The sequence below is a fragment of the Megalopta genalis genome, chromosome 6 (genome assembly GCF_051020955.1).
Source record: "Megalopta genalis isolate 19385.01 chromosome 6, iyMegGena1_principal, whole genome shotgun sequence".
Taxonomy (NCBI): domain Eukaryota; kingdom Metazoa; phylum Arthropoda; class Insecta; order Hymenoptera; family Halictidae; genus Megalopta; species Megalopta genalis.
In genome coordinates, this window is record NC_135018.1 from 14,383,549 (window position 1) to 14,405,222 (window position 21,674).

The window sequence follows — 21,674 nt, forward strand, 5'->3', positions numbered from 1 at the left end:
AGACGAAATTTTTACGAAGTATCCAACAAGTGTGAAACAAACAATCTAATATCTAGTCGAAGTACACTGCTCCGTGTCCAAACGAAAAATACATGGTCTTTAAGAAAACCGAAATCTTATACATATAGTCCCTGGAATCCTTACCGTTCCGCGCGCACGTTTCGACTTCGATCTCTGTACTTGAGTAATAATCCCATATATTTTTCTCGGATTTGCTGCGACCGGAGATGTGGACCATACTTTCGAAGTAATTTGTTACTTCCTCCAATCCCCGATAATGAATCTTGATGAAATGGAAATTCAAATATCCTCCTTCCACAGTGGCACACGGTACACAGTAACATATGGTTTTGTGGTACCTCTGCCAGAGGTGCTATCTGTTCTTCTAAGTATTTACAGATACAATGGTCTTCCATTTGAATTTTTTACACTCGGCTCGAAATATCTGCAACAAAACAATGCAAATTTGAAATAAGTTTAAACCTGTCGATCTTAATATCAGTTTCGTAGAACGATTGAATTTGCCACATTTCTCATTTCAATCTGTTTCCGAACTTCAAAATGTCACTTACGTTATAAACTGTATCACACCTTTTTAAAACAAGAGAAGTTGTCGATCACTAATTGTAAAAACGACTAAGGATGTATCACTTTTCAAAAATAACAAGACGAAATTTTTACGAAGTATCCAACAAGTGTGAAACAAACAATCTAATATCTAGTCGCGAAGTACACTGCTTCGTGTCCAAACGAAAAATACATGGTCTTCGAAATCTATACATATAGTCCACGGATCCCTTACCGATCACGTGACCTTTAATATTCTCCTTTAGTGCGCGGTCCTTCTATGTTACGTTTTTCCGTGCGAAATTCAGTAATTCCCTTCCGGCTAACAGCGGCAAGAGTGTAAATACCTGGACAAATTTTTCGGCAGTCCGTTTGTCCCCGGCAATTACAGCTTCCCCATGCATCGGACGCAGTTTACAGGTATACAGAACTTTCGTCAGGTGTACCGTTAGCGACTGAAACGTTGTCGAAATTGACACAACAACGATTTTGTTAACGATGACGTAGGAAAGATAAGAAACCATGATTCGGGGGAAAATGCAATTTCGTTTATTAGTCATCGAAGAAAGCAAATACACCGCCTGCGTTTATAATTTACGGTCGCTTCTTGAATAAATAATAATTTATGTACTCTACAAAACATAGAAAACCTGTGCTGAGAACACTGGGCTGTTGAGGGACAGCGATAATTATTCGCGTATTTCGATACAGATCCATTTAACGTCGGAGGTATGTTTTATTATCCTATTCGGAGGATTCCGTAACGCGAACGAGCATTTTTACAGAGTTCCTTATCGTTTATCATTAATTATGTCGACGCTTTAACCGTCGATTCAACCTTATAATCACATAATAATGTTTAACTCTATACTTCAATTTATAATATCAACTTCTTAGTTTAATATTTGCAGTGTTTACACTATAAATTTTTCAATTTTGTATCATTAATTCTGAGTTAATTAAAGTTTAAAGTCTTCGTCATGGTGGCAGCTGTGTGACGCTCAGTTTGTGTCAAAATAAATGCCAACAATGTAACAATAATCTGTTATTCAAATTATAAAACAGTATATACTGCCATATATTCTCTTTTTTATACATATCATAACTTAATATGTGGATGTAGAAAATATTACGGTTCACAAAAAATTCGAATATATACTACAAAGGTCACTCATCCATAGAAGTACTTTGTTCTCACAAAAGGTTCATTTTTTATTGTAAGCTTTAAAAATTATTTCAATAATTTTCGTCACTAGCAAACCAGTCGTCGAGCATTTTCAACAAAATTACATACTGCGTCATCGTTCACTATTATGACGATATGGGCTCTGAATAAAAAGAAAGGTGAAAATGAATTAGTTACTACGAAAGAAGTTTTACTAGGAAAAGCTGATGCATTATTCGATCAAGAAAATTATAAGGGAATATATGATCTTTTAACAAATTACAGGGTAAGTATGTTTATGTTAAATTTGTGTGCATCCATACATAGTATGTTTATGTTAAATTTGTGTGCATCCATACATAAGATAGTTTTATAGGATAGTGAAGATGTTGAAATATTGTGGCGATTGTCTAGAGCATTATATAAAATGTCGAAGACAGCTACCGATGTACAAGGGAAGAAAATGATTTATGAAGCATATGATTTAATAAATAATGCGCTGTCGATAAAAGAGGATCATTGGGCTATACATAAATGGATGTCTGTTATCCTTAATAGTAAATGCTCTTACGAAGGAATGAAAGTACAAATAAGGGAACTATACAATATAAAAACACATATGCTGGTACACATACTTGTCTATGTCACATGTTTATTATTGTAGAGAGCTGTAGAACTTAATCCAACTGACGCTACAACCATGTACATGTTAGGTACTTGGTGCTACCAAGTTTCTGATCTGGCATGGTACCAAAGAAAAGTTGCATCTGTAATATTTGGGGAACCACCGACTTCATCGTTCGAAGAAGCTTTAAAATACTTCCAAAATGCAGAGGTAGTTGATCCTAACTTCAACAGTCACAATTTACCAATGCTGGGAAAAGTTTTCTAAAATTGAATCAGGAGGAAGAATCGTTGAAGTATTTAACCCTTTGCACTCGAGTGGCGACTCAGAGGCACCACTGAGATCATTGTATCACTTTCCAAGATCATTTTTATATTATTAAAGTTTAGATGTAAAAAATTGTTAGAAGTAGTCACAAGACTCGATTTCATGTGCACAAAATGCACTTTGTCACATAAGATGGAAATACCATAAGTCAAAAAAATTAATTTAGATTTGACGGTTAAAATGGCTTCGAGTGCAAAGAGTTAAAAATGACTGCCGAATATCTAGCCAAAATTGACGGTGATCACATTGCGAAAGAAAAAGCAGGATGCTCGGAAACAATACAGTAAATTCTCCCTAATTGACGCTCAGTTTGTACAGAGAAATGGAAAATTTGGGAGAGGAGATACGATTATTCGAGCTTTCGCGATGGTTCTTATAGTTACCGATTGTAATTAACAATCATACTCGAATAATCGTACTTCCTCTCCCCAAATTGTGCATTTTTGTTTCCAAGCTGAGCGTCAATTAGAGAGAATTTACTGTAATTCTTTTCAATGCTTAAGGGAACAAAGACAACAGAGGATTCGATTCCTATATGAAATAATATATAACACTAAACGTACCGTGAACGGTTGTAAATTTTTGATGAGAAAATTCTCATAAAATATTATTGCTTTTTCACACTTGACTTCATGGCTATATTTTTACTAAATATATACAATTAATTTTAATCATTTATTCATATTTTTATTTGTTAAATCTGGTAGACACGTTATTTACCTAAGTCATCTAACGAGAAATATTTCGAGTAATAATAATCGCGTCCTAGAAACTGAATGGTGTTTATCTCTAGCAAAATTAAATGCATTTATTGCAATTTTGCGTCCACGAGTTGGATATGTAGCAAACGGTTTGAAAGTTTTTCTTTTGTAGAATAGGACATGGTGCTCTAAATTTTTCTCAGAAACGATGAGCAAACATTGTTTTATAGGAATTCTCAGATTTATTCGTTTGAAAACAGATAAATTCGCCTTGATATCTCAGGTGTGAAATAAATTCGTTGAGAACAGCCAAAACTGTTATAAACGGGAGGCAAAAATTGCTGTGGACGAACAATTATATCCAACGAAAGCAACATGCAGATTTTTGTTTAATTTTTATAACCTTAAAGTTACTTTGTTCAATATTTCCTTACCAAAATCGATATTTCTTCATTCAATCAGGAAAAATCTAGTCCTTATATAAAAATCGGTCATTCGACAGGTCGCGGTACAAATAGGTATACATATATTAAATTTCGGTACGTTTAATGTTAAGAAACTCTGCGCGTTTGTGATACATTTTTACAATATATTATCAACTTAGAGACGGTATACAAAAGCTTGGAAAGTACTGTATCATGAGCTTCTCATGCATAACAATTTTATTATACGATACATATAATATACATACGATACACATATCAATTTAGAGACGGTATACAAATGCTTAGAAAGTACTACATCATGAGCTTCTCATGCATAACAATTTTGTTATACGATCAGTTAAGAAAATATATAATTATAAAGAAAAGAAATATGTGAGAAACATTTTATATATTTGATATTTTTATGCGCTTATACATAGTGAAAAATAATATACATTAGTAAAGGAAAATTACTATACCAATAATATAGAAAAAAATGTAATTTATATATACACGATTAGACGACGATTTCTGTTGGATCTGCTTAGTCAGTCACGCCAGACTCCGTCAGCCTTTGTGGTATCACTCTTCTAGTCTCCTTATCGCATCGCTGTTGGTCTGTCTATCGCATCTCCCTCAGTTGGTCTCTCTATCGCATCTCGCTCAGTTGTTCAGTCTATCGCATCTCCCTCAGATGGTCCGTCTATCGCATCTCCCTCAGTTGGTCCGTCTACCGCATCTCCCTCAGTTGGTCTGTCTATCGCATCTCCCTCAGTTGGTCTGTCTATTGTATCTCCCTCAGTTGGTATGTCTATTGCATCTCCCTCAGTTGGTCTGTCTATTGCATCTCCCTCAGTTGGTATGTCTATCGCATCTTCCACAGTAGATCTGTCTATCGCGTCTCTAACAGTTGGTCTGTTTATCGCGTCTCTAACAGTTGGTCTGTTTATCGCGTCTCTACCAGTTGGTCTGTCTCTGACAAACGGTCCCCGTCTGCAACAAAACAATGAAAATTTGAAATAAGTTTAAACCTGCCGATCTTAATATCAGATTCGTAGAACGTTTGAATTTGTTTCTCATTTCAATCTATTTCCAAACTTCAAAATGTCAATTACGTTATAAACTGTATCACACCTTTTTAAAACAAGAGAAGTTGTCGATCACTAATTGTAAAAACGACTGTATCACTTTTCAAAAATAACAAGACGAAATTTTTACGAAGTATCCAACAAGTGTGAAACAAACAATCTAATATCTAGTCGAAGTACACTGCTCCGTGTCCAAACGAAAAATACATGATCTTTAAGAAAACCGAAATCTTATACATATTGTTCCCGGAATCCTTACCGTTGCGCGCGTAGCTTTTCCCTTATACCAATGAACGGGCGGTATAATCCCGTATATTTTTCTCGGATTTGCCGCGGCCGGATATATATTGAAGTGTTGTGAAATAATTGGTTCCTCCTTAGAATCTGCGCCATTAACAAATCTAGATGAACTGGAAATTCATATATTGTCCTCCCACACGAGCACAGGGCACGCAGTAACACATGGTCTGGCGGTAAACTTATTGGTGGGACTATCTGTGCTTCCAACTCTTCACAGATACGATGGTCTTCCATTTGAATTTTTTACACTCGGCTCGAAAAATCTGCAACAAAACAATGCAAATTTGAAATAAGTTTAAACCTGTCGATCTTAATATCAGTTTCGTAGAACGATTGAATTTGCCACATTTCTCATTTCAATCTGTTTCTGAACTTCAAAATGTCACTTACGTTATAAACTGTATCACACACACCTTTTTAAAACAAGAGAAGCTGTCGATCACTAATTGTAAAAACGACTAAGGATGTATCACTTTTCAAAAACAACAAGACGAAATTTTTACCGAAAGTACCGAACAAGTGTGAAACAAACAATCGAATATCTAGTCGAAGTACACTGCTCCGTCTCCAAACGAAAAATACATGGTCTTTTCGAAAATCGAATCTTATATAGTCCCCGGAACCCTTACCGATCACGTGACCTTTATTGTTCACGTTTATTGCCCTCGGTACAGTCCTACTACGTCACGTATTTGCGTGCGAAATTCAGTAATTCCCTTCCGGCTAATAGCGGCAAGGGTGTAAATACCTGGGCAAATTTCTCGGCAGTCCGTTTGTCCCCGGCAATTACAGCTTCCCCATGCATCGGACGCAGTTTACAGGTATACAGAACTTTCGTCAGGTGTACCGTTAGCGACTGAAACGTTGTCGAAATTGACACAACAACGATTTTGTTAACGATGACGTAGGAAAGATAAGAAACCATGATTCGGGGGAAAATGCAATTTCGTTTATTAGTCATCGAAGAAAGCAAATACACCGCCTGCGTTTATAATTTACGGTCGCTTCTTGAATAAATAATAATTTATGTACTCTACAAAACATAGAAAACCTGTGCTGAGAACACTGGGCTGTTGAGGGACAGCGATAATTATTCGCGTATTTCGATACAGATCCATTTAACGACGGAGGTATGTTTTATTATCCTATTCGGAGGATTTCGTAACGCGGACGAGCATTTTTACAGAGTTCCTTATCGATTATCATTAATTATGTCGACGCTTTAACCGTCGATTCAACCTTATAATCACTTAATAATGTTTAACTCTATTCTTCAATTTATAATATCAACTTCTTAGTTTAATATTTGCAGTGTTTACACTATAAATTTTTCAATTTTGTATCATTAATTCTGAGTTAATTAAAGTTTAAAGTCTTAGTCATGGTGGCAGCTGTGTGACGCTGAGTTTGTGTCAAAATAAATGCCAACAATTTAACAATAATCTGTTATTCAAATTATAAAACAGTATATACTGCCATATATTCTCTTTTTTATACATATCATAACTTAATATGTGGATGTAGAAAATATTACGGTTCACAAAAAATTCGAATATATACTACAAAGGTCACTCATCCATAGAAGTACTTTGTTCTCACAAAAGGTTCATTTTTTATTGTAAGTTTTAAAAATTATTTCAATAATTTTCGTCACTAGCAAACCAGTCGTCGAGCATTTTCAACAAAATTACATACTGCGTCATCGTTCACTATTATGACGATATGGGCTCTGAATAAAAAGAAAGGTGAAAATGAATTAGTTACTACGAAAGAAGTTTTACTAGGAAAAGCTGATGCATTATTCGATCAAGAAAATTATAAGGGAATATATGATCTTTTAACAAATTACAGGGTAAGTATGTTTATGTTAAATTTGTGTGCATCCATACATAAGATAGTTTTATAGGATAGTGGAGATGTTGAAATATTGTGGCGATTGTCTAGAGCATTATATAAAATGTCGAAGACAGCTACCGATGTACAAGGGAAGAAAATGATTTAATAAATAATGCGCTGTCGATAAAAGAGGATCATTGGGCTATACATAAATGGATGTCTGTTATCCTTAATAGTAAATGCTCTTACGAAGGAATGATAGTACAAATAAGGGAACTATACAATATAAAAACACATATGCTGGTACACATACTTGTCTATGTCACATGTTTATTATTGTAGAGAGCTGTAGAACTTAATCCAACTGACGCTACAACCATGTACATGTTAGGCACTTGGTGCTACCAAGTTTCTGATCTGGCATGGTACCAAAGAAAAGTTGCATCTGTAATATTTGGGGAACCACCGACTTCATCGTTCGAAGAAGCTTTAAAATACTTCCAAAATGCAGAGGTAGTTGATCCTAACTTCAACAGTCACAATTTACTAATGCTGGGAAAAGTTTTCTAAAATTGAATCAGGAGGAAGAATCGTTGAAGTATTTAACCCTTTGCACTCGAGTGGCGACTCAGTGGTACCACTGAGATCGTTGTATCACTTTCCAAGATCATTTTTATATTATTAAAGTTTAGATGTAAAAAATTGTTAAAATTAGTCACAAGACTCGATTTCATGTGCACAAAATGCACTTTGTCACATAAGATGGAAATACCATAAGTCAAAAAAATTTATTTATATTTGACGGTTAAAATGGCTTCGAGTGCAAAGGGTTAAAAATGACTGCCGAATATCTAGCCAAAATTGACGGTGATCACATTGCGAAAAAAAAGCAGGAGGCTCGGAAACAATACAGTAAATTCTCCCTAATTGACGCTCAGTTTGTACAGAGAAAATACCGATTGTAATTAACAATCATACTCGAATAATCGTACCTCCTCTTCCCAAATTGTGCATTTTTTTGTTTCCAAGCTGAGCGTCAATTAGAGAGAATTTACTGTAATTCTTTTCAATGCTTAAGGGAACAAAGACAACACAGGATTCGATTCCTATATGAAATAATATATAACACTAAACGTACCGTGACCGGTTGTAAACTTTTGATGAGAAAATTCTCATAAAATATTATTGCTTTTTCACACTTGACTTCACATGGCTATATTTTTACTAAATATATACAATTAATTTTAATCATTTATTCATATTTTTATTTGTTAAATCTGATAGACACGTTATTTACCTAAGTCATCTAACAAGAAATATTTCGAGTAATAATAATCGCGTCCTAAAAACTGAATGGTGTTTATCTCTAGCAAAATTAAATGCATTTATTGCAATTTTATGTCCACGAGTTGGATATGTAGCAAACGGTTTGAAAGTTTTTCTTTTGTAGAATAGGACATGGTGCTCTAAATTTTTCTCAGAAACGATGAGCAAACATTGTTTTATAGGAATTCTCAGATTTATTCGTTTGAAAACAGATCTATTCGCCTTGATGTCTGAGGTGTGAAATAAATTCGTTGAGAACAGCCAAAAGTGTTATAAACGGGAGGCAAAAATTGCTGTGGACGAACAATTATATCCAACGAAAGCAACATGCAGATTTTTGTTTAATTATTATAACCTTAAAGTTACTTTGTTCAATATTTCCTTACCAAAATCGATATTTCTTCATTCAATCAGGAAAAATCTAGTCCTTATATAAAAATCGGTCATTCGACCGGTCGCGGTACAAGTAGGTATACATATATTAAATTTCGGTACGTTTAATGTTAAGAAACTCTGCGCGTTTGTGATACATTTTTACAATATATTATCAACTTAGAGACGGTATACAAAAGCTTGGAAAGTACTGTATCATGAGCTTCTCATGCATAACAATTTTATTATACGATACATATAATATACATACGATACACATATCAATTTAGAGACGGTATACAAATGCTTAGAAAGTACTACATCATGAGCTTCTCATGCATAACAATTTTGTTATACTATCAGTTAAGAAAATATATAATTATAAAGAAAAGAAATATGTGAGAAACATTTTATATATTTGATATTTTTATGCGCTTATACATAGTGAAAAATAATATACATTAGTAAAGGAAAATTACTATACCAATAATATAGAAAAAAATGTAATTTATATATACACGATTAGACGACGATTTCTGTTGGATCTGCTTAGTCAGTCACGCCAGACTCCGTCAGCCTTTGTGGTATCACTCTTCTAGTCTCCTTATCGCATCGCCGTTGGTCTGTCTATCGCATCTCCCTCAGTTGGTCTCTCTATCGCATCTCGCTCAGTTGTTCAGTCTATTGCATCTCCCTCAGTTGGTATGTCTATCGCATCTCCCTCAGTTGGTCTGTCAATAGCATCTCCCTCAGTTGGTCTGTCTATCGCATCTCCCTCAGTTGGTCTGTCTATTGCATCTCCCTCAGTTGGTATGTCTATCGCATGTCCCTCAGTTGGTCTGTCTACCGCATCTCCCACAGTCGGTCCGTCTATCGCATCTTCCACAGTTGAGCTGTCTATCGCGTCTCTAACAGTTGGTCTGTTTATCGCGTCTCTAACAGTTGGTCTGTTTATCGCGTCTCTACCCGTTGATCTGTCTCTGACAAACGGTCCCCGTCTGCAACAAAACAATGAAAATTTGAAATAAGTTTAAACCTGCCGATCTTAATATCAGATTCGTAGAACGTTTGAATTTGTTTCTCATTTCAATCTATTTCCAAACTTCAAAATGTCAATTACGTTATAAACTGTATCACACCTTTTTAAAACAAGAGAAGTTGTCGATCACTAATTGTAAAAACGACTAAGGATGTATCACTTTTCAAAAATAACAAGACGAAATTTTTACGAAGTATCCAACAAGTGTGAAACAAACAATCTAATATCTAGTCGAAGTACACTGCTCCGTGTCCAAACGAAAAATACATGATCTTTAAGAAAACCGAAATCTTATACATATTGTTCCCGGAATCCTTACCGTTGCGCGCGTAGCTTTTCCCTTATACCAATGAACGGGCGGTATAATCCCGTATATTTTTCTCGGATTTGCCGCGGCCGGATATATATTGAAGTGTTGTGAAATAATTGGTTCCTCCTTAGAATCTGCGCCATTAACAAATCTAGATGAACTGGAAATTCATATATTGTCCTCCCACACGAGCACAGGGCACGCAGTAACACATGGTCTGGCGGTAAACTTATTGGTGGGACTATCTGTGCTTCCAACTCTTCACAGATACGATGGTCTTCCATTTGAATTTTTTACACTCGGCTCGAAAAATCTGCAACAAAACAATGCAAATTTGAAATAAGTTTAAACCTGTCGATCTTAATATCAGTTTCGTAGAACGATTGAATTTGCCACATTTCTCATTTCAATCTGTTTCTGAACTTCAAAATGTCACTTACGTTATAAACTGTATCACACACACCTTTTTAAAACAAGAGAAGCTGTCGATCACTAATTGTAAAAACGACTAAGGATGTATCACTTTTCAAAAACAACAAGACGAAATTTTTACCGAAAGTACCGAACAAGTGTGAAACAAACAATCGAATATCTAGTCGAAGTACACTGCTCCGTCTCCAAACGAAAAATACATGGTCTTTTCGAAAATCGAATCTTATATAGTCCCCGGAATCCTTACCGATCACGTGACCTTTATTGTTCACGTTTATTGCCCTCGGTACAGTCCTACTACGTCACGTTTTTGCGTGCGAAATTCAGTAATTCCCTTCCGGCTAATAGCGGCAAGGGTGTAAATACCTGGGCAAATTTCTCGTCAGTCCGTTTGTCCCCGGCAATTACAGCTTCCCCATGCATCGGACGCAGTTTACAGGTATACAGAACTTTCGTCACGTACACAGAACTTTCGTCAGGTGTACCGTTAGCGACTGAAACGTTGTCGAAATTGACACAACAACGATTTTGTTAACGATGACGTAGGAAAGATAAGAAACCATGATTCGGAGGAAAATGCAATTTCGTTTATTAGTTATCGAAGAAAGCAAATACACCGCCTGCGTTTATAATTTACGGTCGCTTCTTGAATAAATAATAATTTATGTACTCTACAAAACATAGAAAACCTGTGCTGAGAACACTGGGCTGTTGAGGGACAGCGATAATTATTCGCGTATTTCGATACAGATCCATTTAACGATGGAGGTATGTTTTATTATCCTATTCGGAGGATTCCGTAACGCGAACGAGCATTTTTACAGAGTTCCTTATCGTTTATCATTAATTATGTCGACGCTTTAACCGTCGATTCAACCTTATAATCACTTAATAATGTTTAACTCTATTCTTCAATTTATAATATCAACTTCTTAGTTTAATATTTGCAGTGTTTACACTATAAATTTTTCAATTTTGTATCATTAATTCTGAGTTAATTAAAGTTTAAAGTCTTCGTCATGGTGGCAGCTGTGTGACGCTCAGTTTGTGTCAAAATAAATGCCAACAATGTAACAATAATCTGTTATTCAAATTATAAAACAGTATATACTGCCATATATTCTCTTTTTTATACATATCATAACTTAATATGTGGATGTAGAAAATATTACGGTTCACAAAAAATTCGAATATATACTACAAAGGTCACTCATCCATAGAAGTACTTTGTTCTCACAAAAGGTTCATTTTTTATTGTAAGTTTTAAAAATTATTTCAATAATTTTCGTCACTAGCAAACCAGTCGTCGAGCATTTTCAACAAAATTACATACTGCGTCATCGTTCACTATTATGACGATATGGGCTCTGAATAAAAAGAAAGGTGAAAATGAATTAGTTACTACGAAAGAAGTTTTACTAGGAAAAGCTGATGCATTATTCGATCAAGAAAATTATAAGGGAATATATGATCTTTTAACAAATTACAGGGTAAGTATGTTTATGTTAAATTTGTGTGCATCCATACATAAGATAGTTTTATAGGATAGTGAAGATGTTGAAATATTGTGGCGATTGTCTAGAGCATTATATAAAATGTCGAAGACAGCTACCGATGTACAAGGGAAGAAAATGATTTATGAAGCATATGATTTAATAAATAATGCGCTGTCGATAAAAGAGGATCATTGGGCTATACATAAAAGGATGTCTGTTATCCTTAATAGTAAATGCTCTTACGAAGGAATGAAAGTACAAATAAGGGAACTATACAATATAAAAACACATATGCTGGTACACATACTTGTCTATGTCACATGTTTATTATTGAAGAAAAGTTACAAATAATTAAAAAATCTAAATATTATTGCAGAGAGCTATAGAACTTAATCCAACTGATGCTACAACCATGTACATGTTAGGTACTTGGTGCTACCAAGTTTCTGATCTGGCATGGTACCAAAGAAAAGTTGCATCTGTAATATTTGGGGAACCACCGACTTCATCGTTCGAAGAAGCTTTAAAATACTTCCAAAATGCAGAGGTAGTTGATACTAACTTCAACAGTCACAATTTACCAATGCTGGGAAAAGTTTTCTAAAATTGAATCAGGAGGAAGAATCGTTGAAGTATTTAACCCTTTGCACTCGAGTGGCGACTCAGAGGTACCACTGTGATCGTTGTATCACCTTCCAAGATCATTTTTATATTATTAAAGTTTAGATGTAAAAAATTGTTAAAATTAGTCACAAGACTCGATTTCATGTGCACAAAATGCACTTTGTCACATAAGATGGAAATACCATAAGTCAAAAAAATTAATTTATATTTGACGGTTAAAATGGCTTCGAGTGCAAAGGGTTAAAAATGACTGCCGAATATCTAGCCAAAATTGACGGTGATCACATTGCGAAAAAAAAGCAGGAGGCTCGGAAACAATACAGTAAATTCTCCCTAATTGACGCTCAGTTTGTACAGAGAAAATACCGATTGTAATTAACAATCATACTCGAATAATCGTACTTCCTCTTCCCAAATTGTGCATTTTTGTTTCCAAGCTGAGCGTCAATTAGAGAGAATTTACTGTAATTCTTTTCAATGCTTAAGGGAACAAAGACAACACAGGATTCGATTCCTATATGAAATAATATATAACACTAAACGTACCGTGACCGGTTGTAAACTTTTGATGAGAAAATTCTCATAAAATATTATTGCTTTTTCACACTTGACTTCATGGCTATATTTTTACTAAATATATACAATTAATTTTAATCATTTATTCATATTTTTATTTGTTAAATCTGATAGACACGTTATTTACCTAAGTCATCTAACAAGAAATATTTCGAGTAATAATAATCGCGTCCTAGAAACTGAATGGTGTTTATCTCTAGCAAAATTAAATGCATTTATTGCAATTTTATGTCCACGAGTTGGATATGTAGCAAACGGTTTGAAAGTTTTTCTTTTGTAGAATAGGACATGGTGCTCTAAATTTTTCTCAGAAACAATGAGCAAACATTGTTTTATAGGAATTCTCAGATTTATTCGTTTGAAAACAGATAAATTCGCCTTGATATCTCAGGTGTGAAATAAATTCGTTGAGAACAGCCAAAACTGTTATAAACGGGAGGCAAAAATTGCTGTGGACGAACAATGATATCCAACGAAAGCAACATGCAGATTTTTGTTTAATTATTATAACCTTAAAGTTACTTTGTTCAATATTTCCTTACCAAAATCGATATTTCTTCATTCAATCAGGAAAAATCTAGTCCTTATATAAAAATCGGTCATTCGACCGGTCGCGGTACAAATAGGTATACATATATTAAATTTCGGTACGTTTAATGTTAAGAAATTATGCGTGTTTGTGATACATTTTTACAATATATTATCAACTTACAGACGGTATACAAATGCTTAGAAAGTACTACATCATGGGTTTCTCATGCATAACAATTTTGTTATACGATCAGTTAAGAAAATATATAATTATAAAGAAAAGAAATATGTGAGAAACATTTTATATATTTGATATTTTTATGCCCTTATACATAGTGAAAAATAATATACATTAGTAAAGGAAAATTACTATACTAATAATAAAGAAAAGAATGTAATTTATATATACACGATTAGACGACGATTTCTGTTGGACCTGCTTAGTCAGTCACGTCAGATTCCGTCAGCCTTAGTGGTATCACTCTTCTGGTCTCTCTATCGCATCGACCGCAGTTGGCCTGTCTATCGCATCGACCTCAGTTGGCCTGTCTATCGCATCGACCTCAGTTGGTCTGTCTATTGCATCAACCACAGTTGGTCCTTCTATCGCATCTTCCACAGTTGGTCTGTTTATCGCGTCTCTAACAGTTGGTCTGTTTCTCGCGTCTCTAACAGGTGGTCTGTTTCTCGCGTCTCTAACAGGTGGTCTGTTTCTCGCGTCTCTAACAGGTGGTCTGTTTATCGCGTCTCTAACAGTTGGTCTGTTCATCACGTATTTAACAGTTGGTCTGTTTATCGCGTCTCTACCAGTTGGTCTGTCTCTGACAAACGGTCCCCATCTGCAACAAAACAATGAAAATTTGAAATAAGTTTAAACCTGCCGATCTTAATATCAGATTCGTAGAACGTTTGAATTTGCCACATTTCTCATTTCAATCTATTTCCAAACTTCAAAATGTCAATTACGTTATAAACTGTATCACACCTTTTTAAAACAAGAGAAGTTGTCGATCACTAATTGTAAAAACGACTAAGGATGTATCACTTTCCAAAAATAACAAGACGAAATTTTTACGAAGTATCCAACAAGTGTGAAACAAACAATCTAATATCTAGTCGAAGTACACTGCTCCGTGTCCAAACGAAAAATACATGGTCTTTAAGAAAACCGAAATCTTATACATATTGTTCCCGGAATCCTTACCGTTGCGCGCGCAGCTTTTCACTTAGACCAATGAACGGGCGGTATAATTCCGTATATTTTTCTCGGATTAGCCGCGGCCGGTTATATATTGAAGTGTTGTGAAATAATTGGTTCCTCCTTCGAATCTGCGCCATTAACAAATCTGGATGAAGTGGATATTCATATAGTGTCCTTCCACAGTAGCACATGGCACGCAGTAACACATGGTCTGGCGGTACACCTACCGGAGGTGCTATCTGTGCTTCTAACTCTTCACAGATACGATGGTCTTCCATTTGAATTTTTTACACTCGGCTCGAAAAATCTGCAACAAAACAATGCAAATTTGAAGTAAGTTTAAACCTGTCGATCTTAATATCAGTTTCGTAGAACGATTGAATTTGCCACATTTCTCATTTCAATCTGTTTCTGAACTTCAAAATGTCACTTACGTTATAAACTGTATCACACACACCTTTTTAAAACAAGAGAAGCTGTCGATCACTAATTGTAAAAACGACTAAGGATGTATCACTTTTCAAAAACAACAAGACGAAATTTTTACCGAAAGTACCGAATAAGTGTGAAACAAACAATCGAATATCTAGTCGAAGTACACTGCTCCGTCTCCAAACGAAAAATACATGGTCTTTTAGAAAATCGAATCTTATATAGTCCCCGGAACCCTTACCGATCACGTGACCTTTATTGTTCACGTTTATTGCCCTCGGTACAGTCCTACTACGTCACGTTTTTGCGTGCGAAATTCAGTAATTCCCTTCCGGCTAATAGCGGCAAGGGTGTAAATACCTGGGCAAATTTCTCGGCAGTCCGTTTGTCCCCGGCAATTAAAGCTTCCCCATGCATCGGACGCAGTTTACAGGTATACAGAACTTTCGTCAGGTACACAGAACTTTCGTCAGGTGTACCGTTAGCGACTGAAACGTTGTCGAAATTGACACATCAACGATTTTGTTAACGATGACGTAGGAAAGATAAGAAACCATGATCCGGGGGAAAATGCAATTTCGTTTATTAGTCATCGAAGAAAGCAAATACACCGCTTGCGTTTATAATTTACGGTCGCTTCTTGAATAAATAATAATTTATGTACTCTACAAAACATAGAAAACCTGTATTGAGAACACTGGGCTGTTGCGGGACAGCGATAATTATTCGCGTATTTCGATACAGATCCATTTAACGACGGAGGTATGTTTTATTATCCTATTCGGAGGATTCCGTAACGCGAACGAGCATTTTTACAGAGTTCCTTATCGTTTATCATTAATTATGTCGACGCCGTTGATTAGCCTATGCGCGTGGAACACGTTTCTTGTACGTTCATCGTTCGTCGAGCTAACAGGTTACAGTTAAGTTTTTAATCGTCATTGTTGCTCGATCTCGACATTACAAGAACAACCTTTCGCTTTGAGTATTTTCGTGCATGGGGACCGTTCAGAAGGATTGAGGATCGGAGGAAGGAGGATGGTGAATCAGATATCCTCGGGAAACCCGAAGAAAGGAAGCGAGACAGTGAGGGGTACTTAGAAGGTGTACAAATACGTACTGTATAGTTAATATAATAATACTTTCACCGAAATCTAATTTATTGTCGAAATCTCGCTGAAATCCCATCATGGTAACTCAAGCTCTGTCGACTTCTTCTTCGAAGCGATCCTTCTTCAGTCGTTAATTTTAGATTTTTTCGAGACGATGTACGATTTACGGATCGTAGCAACAAAGATACACGTTCACAGACTATCATTCTAGAAAATTACGTGCTAGGAGCATCGTTCGTTACGTTAAATAAGAGAAGTTCATTTTACAAAGCTCGCCAGAGAATCGCAATTAAGCATAGAATTAGCTCGCTATTATCTATCATGCGCGTTAACTTTACAGAGATTTCTACCAACGTTTAATTGTCCGCAGCCGAACGATCTAAAATCGGCTTTCGTGAATTCAACGATTTCACGGCGTCTATTTACATCGCTGTATGCCGAACTTATCAGCGTATTACAGAGTCGGAATGTTTATTTGCATGTGTACTCCTCGGTGCGTTCGGTGCATGTTTCGCAATGCACTCGGCAGCACCAGTGAAACTTGCATCTGCACTGCCACGTTCGCGTGAACTGGTGCGTGTTGTATCCGCGGCCGCAACACATCAGATCGCATCCGTCTGTTCCTGAAAAATGTCAACATTTTCATATGAACATCAATCGTGTCCAATCGATTTTTCGAGTAATGCATCGGCCGAAGATTCGACAAAAAAGTTTCGAGAAATGAGCAGAGTTGCTGAATAATGGAAGGATTATGGTGGACGAGCGATTTCTAAAAAATGTGTTTTGCTCAATTGAATTTCATTTTCTAAGCCAACGAGCCCTATTGTAAATAATTGATTCTTTCTATTCGAACAATGTTCTGAGAACCGCGATTGACGGAACATTCGTGTTTTTGCCTGTTTTGTAAGACGCGCGTCACAAGTAGACTGTAGATTTTATGCGTTTATGACAAAAATGAAATGATGAAAATTGTAACAGAGAAAAGATCAGATGAAATTCAGAATGTTGACGTATCAATTTAGACTTATTAAAATCATTTAAAAAAGAGAATGGATATTATACTTGGCTCATTTGTCTTGCTATCGATGCAGACAATTTTTATTTTGCATGAAGATCCGCGGTCTATGAATTTAATTCGCATTTACGTTATGCATCTTGTAAAATAAAAGGAAACGTTCGTATCAGCTGAATTATTTTATTCCGAATACGTAGATCTACCAGCGGGCTAACAACAGTTTCAGTTAATTTTATTTCAAACTGTCTATGAAAATATGAATCCGGCTATAAAATATAACTTGTTGATTTAATCCTTTCAGGACGAATGCCGACATATTGACGACGTCGGGATTGCACAATTTATTTCCAATGGTGTTGCATGCATGTTCAATAAATTTTCCCCAATTGACGCTCAGATTGTGCGCGTGATTGTGCGTGATTCCGATTGTTACCAAGTTGCTCCACGTTTCAAGCAACTTATTTTCATTGTTATCTGGTCGATTGTGTCGGTTAATGTCGTTGCGTGTGGTGCGTTTCCAGTCGGAACCGCGTTTGGCATTCGGCTCGATTTCATTCGTTCTACCTTTGCTGGTCCGATTGCAATATCTGCCCTGCGTTCCCAGGCTGCCTTGAGCCAAATCCGGCTCGCAGTAATTAGGGGAAGGTTGCAGAAAAACCAACTCGCTTCTCTTTGGAATTCTTTTCTGTCCTATGGCCGATCCGCCGCTAGATTTCGTCCGCTTCAACACCAGGTGCGGCCGTCTCGGTTTAATTGCTTTCTTCGGGGGTTGCCGGTCGTGCCGGGACTTGCCGACGTCGTTCGGTTTTCCTTGGGTTTTCGCGTCGTTCCCCAGAATCGGCGACATTTCCGCAGACGTCAAGTGCAGCGTGTCTAGACTCTACATTCGGAAATAAATAAATAAATGATAAGTAAATCGAAGACACGGGTAACCCCGAATGTGGTCTTTCAACATTATTTCACATTGTTAGTATTGCAAATACTACTACAATAGTATTACAAATATGTACCACGTTTTGGTGGTATCAGGAACAGTCGAATATCAACCACAACGAATCTCAAAAATATTAAAGTAGTTTCGTTAATAAGATCGTAACCGGAAAGTTCGATCTCGATTTCTTTTCTAAAAAATATCAAATGTGTTACTAAATCTAGAGTTCTGGATGGTCAAAAATTTTATTCTGGCGAGGGAAGAATGTAAATGTTAGCGAGAAAAATGAAATGAATGTGTTGATGAATGAAATATATGAATGTTCGTTTCTTTTCCCGATTTTCTTTATTATATAATGAAAACGGTATTAACGAGCACAAACAATGACGAACGTCAGCAATAGGGTGCACGGGGTTACGTCTTCGTGTATGTAGTTACATTCACACGTGTTCAATAATATTACCAGTTCAGTCTGTTCATTCTTTTTACGGATTCAGATATATTGGGTTGACAACTAAGTAATTGCCGATTTGTTCAATGAAATGAAAAATTTTTTTTACTTGGAACGAAGTTTAATCTGTAATGTATTTTCCATTTTGTTCGATGACCTTTTGCCATCTCTCCGACAACTTGAAAATTCCACGCTCGTAGAAAGTCTGATCCTTTTCGGCCAAAGACTGAGTTAAATGAGATTTTACAGCGTCATCGTCGTTAAAAGTTTTACCACGAGGGGAGTTGTCCAGGGATCGAAATAAGTGATAATCCGATGGCGCGAGATCAGGGCTATATGGTGGGTGTAGCATCGATTCCCAACCAATATCTATCAATTTTTGCCGAGTGGACAAAGACGTGTGCGGCCTAGCATTGTCCTGCTGGAAAATGACACCTTTACGATTGACCAATTCTGGTCGCTTTTCCTTGACCGCTGCATTCGATTTGTCCAGTTGCTAACATTCACGGATAATAAAAAATAACATAATAATAATAATAATAATAATAATTTTATAACATAACATTTACGGATATCATAAAAATGGGAGTGAGAGACATCTACAACTGAAATCGGCAATTACTTAGTTGCCAACCCAATAATAACTGTAGAAATAAAGATTCTTCAACAAGATTCAACATATTTAACCCGAGCATGATTATCAGATTGCAAATGAACAAATATTAGTGGCGTCGCTGTTTCATTTTTGCCAGAAGAAATTTTCTAATTGGTAAAATTGAAATTTGAATTGTTCCCCGTACGTGGTTTTATTAAACGATCTATACAAATATTAGTACACGTGTAACACAAGTCGCAGTCCGATAACAACAATAAAAACAGCACGAACTCCAAAAAAACGAATTTCATCTCGTTATTCTTACAGTAAAGTACCAGCGACGACTGTTGTTCAGTTGGCGTAGCGTTAAAAGCTCGGCGATGCAGCGATCGGAAATCGCAACATTGTAATCCGTTGGATTGCGCGACGCCGCTGTACAAGCTTCGACCCAGTTCCGCGAAATTACCTGCATTGTCGGGGGTGGCGGCGGGGTAATTGCTACCACGGGCCTGGCTCTGTAATATTTTTTCATGAGGGCGTCGCCGATCTGGCGAAAACTAGGCAATGTTCGCCAGCAGGTTCTCACGGTGCAGGAGCCGGACACGCCATGGCATTTGCATTCCGTTTGCAGGAGGGCTTTAACTATCTGCAAAGAAACAATACTGGCGTTAACCGCAAGGAAATCGTATCGCGTGTACGCGCGCCGTGTAATTTCGAATAATCTTACATTTGAAATTGCACGAACAGCATCGGGAAGCATTAGCAGATGAACGTGTGATTATTGCGTTTGCACGGCTCCGGGTGTTTCGAGGGTAGACGCGGCGTTTGTTTCAACGTGCGGGGAAAGGACATCGTAATTTCCACCGTTGCCGGCCGAGGGAACGAAAATGTTTATGGCTAATTTACGGGATCGGTGTCTCGTACGAGAGATCTTTTCGCACGAACCATCGGCGCGAAGTTATAACGGCGACGCGAGCCGTTCTAACTACGTGCGCGCATTTCTTTGTATTCATTGTGCATCGATCGGGGCACAGTTAAAAACTGGTTTATATTTCAACATATCGACACAAAGAAACAAAGAGGGGTGGGGGGGGAGGGCAGGGGGGAGAAAGAAAGAGGCTCAGCCGGGTCGAAAAAAATCGCCCGGTCATAAAATATGCGGTGCGGCGAGGCGATCGACGTCCGGAATAAATCGTAAGCCGTGCGCACACGTCTAGATGCGCGGCGGATCGCGCGGTACGCACGCTCCCACCGGACGATATATGCGCGTTTTTATTGCCGCCTCGATAATAAAGCCCATCGGTGAAGACGAGAAAGCTCGATGAACTTTTCCCAATTAAGACGTCGCGCCGCAACGAATACCCTCGCGGCGAGGTCCCATCTCACAAATATTCCGCGTCGACCGTCTACCCCGTCCTTTACTTACTTCGATCTACGAATTAGCATTATTCATCGATCGAAAATCATTATTTTGTATCATTAACTCGACAATCGAGCCGGTTCGTGAAATGTTAATATTTCAGACTTTTTTGCTAGGGATAAATTGATCGAAAGTTATTTAACATTTAATCGCGAGCTTCGATCAATGAGAAAACGTATGCGAAACTGCAGAATAATTTTAAGAGAACGATAATCTACCTGTACGCGCGGCGAGTGTTTCAGTAACGCTATTTGTTTCTGTATTTCTATTTTACTATTTTTATGTGAAATAAAAATATCGTGCATCGAATCCAAGGAACAAGAAACGCGTGGAAATTTATTCCTGTTTTCGATCATTTTAATGAGTTAAAAATGATATAATCGAATTGTCAAATGATTCTAATAGTGTCACTGTTTTGTGTGTTTCATTCACTCGTTTCTTTTTACAAGTGCATGAAATCCGCAATCTAATTAGTTAGATTGTAACATAAATAAATTCGATGATTATTTACACAAAAGTGATTTCTTATTAATTACAGTACCGAGATACGGGTCGCAAGTAAATCCCTGCAATTAGAAAGCCTGTGTCCGCCGAACCGGAATTTCGAGAAAATCCTTGAAGCCTAATACCGAATAATGTTTACAACCTCACCGGGGTAATTACTTTGTTTTCCTTTCGCAAGGGTAATACCTGATTCGGTCTTCATCGGTCGTATAAGCCAAACAAAATTGTAAAGTGCCGTTAAAAGGTCGGAAATCCCCGGATTTTTTTCGAATT

The 21,674-nt window shown here is 36.7% G+C and overlaps 5 protein-coding genes and 1 non-coding gene across 17 annotated transcripts in view; 2 read left to right on the top strand and 4 right to left on the bottom strand.

The window, feature by feature from the left end:
* Positions 1-814: 814 nt before the first annotated feature.
* On the top strand, positions 815-7,344 carry LOC117219577 (regulator of microtubule dynamics protein 1-like). The gene is made up of 8 exons (XM_076522582.1): positions 815-987; positions 1,213-1,296; positions 1,824-2,018; positions 2,109-2,357; positions 2,397-2,567; positions 6,245-6,328; positions 6,856-7,050; positions 7,105-7,344. Exons 3-8 carry the CDS (start codon positions 1,881-1,883, stop codon positions 7,198-7,200), a joined length of 933 nt encoding a protein of 310 aa, XP_076378697.1. The 5' UTR covers positions 815-987; positions 1,213-1,296; positions 1,824-1,880; the 3' UTR covers positions 7,201-7,344.
* On the bottom strand, positions 3,915-6,321 carry LOC143259582 (uncharacterized). 2 transcript variants are annotated; one of them, XM_076522585.1, is made up of 3 exons: positions 5,612-6,321; positions 5,158-5,461; positions 3,915-4,803 (listed from the first exon to the last, which is right to left on the bottom strand). In XM_076522585.1, exons 2-3 carry the CDS (start codon positions 5,430-5,432, stop codon positions 4,482-4,484), a joined length of 597 nt encoding a protein of 198 aa, XP_076378700.1. In that variant the 5' UTR covers positions 5,433-5,461; positions 5,612-6,321; the 3' UTR covers positions 3,915-4,481. The 2 variants fall into 2 exon arrangements, with proteins under 2 accessions (XP_076378700.1, XP_076378699.1); XM_076522584.1 differs by having other exon boundaries at positions 5,589-6,321.
* Positions 7,216-21,674, top strand: part of LOC117219580 (regulator of microtubule dynamics protein 1) — a 30,861-nt gene continuing 16,402 nt past the window's right edge. The window contains exons 1-6 of the transcript XR_013033594.1: positions 7,216-7,337; positions 7,426-7,547; positions 11,198-11,281; positions 11,809-12,003; positions 12,058-12,306; positions 12,386-15,274. This is a non-coding gene — a transcript (regulator of microtubule dynamics protein 1). The remainder of the gene's footprint in view (positions 7,338-7,425; positions 7,548-11,197; positions 11,282-11,808; positions 12,004-12,057; positions 12,307-12,385; positions 15,275-21,674) is intronic.
* Positions 8,957-10,726, bottom strand: LOC143259584 (uncharacterized). 3 transcript variants are annotated; one of them, XM_076522589.1, is made up of 3 exons: positions 10,545-10,726; positions 10,091-10,394; positions 8,957-9,730 (listed from the first exon to the last, which is right to left on the bottom strand). In XM_076522589.1, the coding sequence occupies exons 2-3, from the start codon at positions 10,363-10,365 to the stop codon at positions 9,409-9,411; spliced, it is 597 nt and encodes a 198-aa protein (XP_076378704.1). In that variant the 5' UTR covers positions 10,366-10,394; positions 10,545-10,726; the 3' UTR covers positions 8,957-9,408. The 3 variants fall into 3 exon arrangements, with proteins under 3 accessions (XP_076378704.1, XP_076378702.1, XP_076378703.1); XM_076522587.1 differs by having other exon boundaries at positions 10,522-10,725; XM_076522588.1 differs by having other exon boundaries at positions 10,091-10,726.
* LOC117219593 (uncharacterized) lies at positions 14,027-15,219 on the bottom strand. The gene is made up of 2 exons (XM_076522583.1): positions 14,945-15,219; positions 14,027-14,579 (listed from the first exon to the last, which is right to left on the bottom strand). The coding sequence occupies exons 1-2, from the start codon at positions 15,217-15,219 to the stop codon at positions 14,219-14,221; spliced, it is 636 nt and encodes a 211-aa protein (XP_076378698.1). The 3' UTR covers positions 14,027-14,218.
* LOC117219545 (Wnt oncogene analog 2) overlaps positions 15,933-21,674 on the bottom strand; it is a 206,377-nt gene continuing 200,635 nt past the window's right edge. For 7 of the 9 annotated variants that reach the window (XM_076522574.1, XM_076522575.1, XM_076522576.1 and 4 more), the window contains 3 exons: positions 19,803-20,123; positions 18,065-18,380; positions 15,933-17,108 (listed from right to left, as the gene is read on the bottom strand). In XM_076522574.1, the coding sequence (XP_076378689.1) occupies positions 16,957-17,108; positions 18,065-18,380; positions 19,803-20,123 (789 nt within the window). In that variant the 3' untranslated portion in view covers positions 15,933-16,956. The remainder of the gene's footprint in view (positions 17,109-18,064; positions 18,381-19,802; positions 20,124-21,674) is intronic. The other 2 variants (XM_033468791.2, XM_033468782.2) reach the window with 1 other exon arrangement.

Excerpts from the sequence above, each read along its gene's own strand:
- LOC117219593 (XM_076522583.1), bottom strand. The coding sequence starts at position 15,219 with ATGGAAGACCATCGTATCTGTGAAGAGTTAGAAGCACAGATAGCACCT. Across the intron at positions 14,580-14,944 it reads GAAAAGCTGCGCGCGCAACG|ATGGGGACCGTTTGTCAGAG; the intron begins GTAAGGATTCCG and ends GTTTTGTTGCAG.
- LOC143259584 (XM_076522589.1), bottom strand. The coding sequence starts at position 10,365 with ATGGAAGACCATCGTATCTGTGAAGAGTTGGAAGCACAGATAGTCCCA. Across the intron at positions 9,731-10,090 it reads GAAAAGCTACGCGCGCAACG|ACGGGGACCGTTTGTCAGAG; the intron begins GTAAGGATTCCG and ends GTTTTGTTGCAG.
- LOC143259582 (XM_076522585.1), bottom strand. The coding sequence starts at position 5,432 with ATGGAAGACCATCGTATCTGTGAAGAGTTGGAAGCACAGATAGTCCCA. Across the intron at positions 4,804-5,157 it reads GAAAAGCTACGCGCGCAACG|ACGGGGACCGTTTGTCAGAG; the intron begins GTAAGGATTCCG and ends GTTTTGTTGCAG.
- LOC117219577 (XM_076522582.1), top strand. The coding sequence starts at position 1,881 with ATGACGATATGGGCTCTGAATAAAAAGAAAGGTGAAAATGAATTAGTT. Across the intron at positions 2,568-6,244 it reads AATACTTCCAAAATGCAGAG|AAAACCTGTGCTGAGAACAC; the intron begins GTAGTTGATCCT and ends TACAAAACATAG. Across the intron at positions 7,051-7,104 it reads ATCTTTTAACAAATTACAGG|GATAGTGGAGATGTTGAAAT; the intron begins GTAAGTATGTTT and ends ATAGTTTTATAG.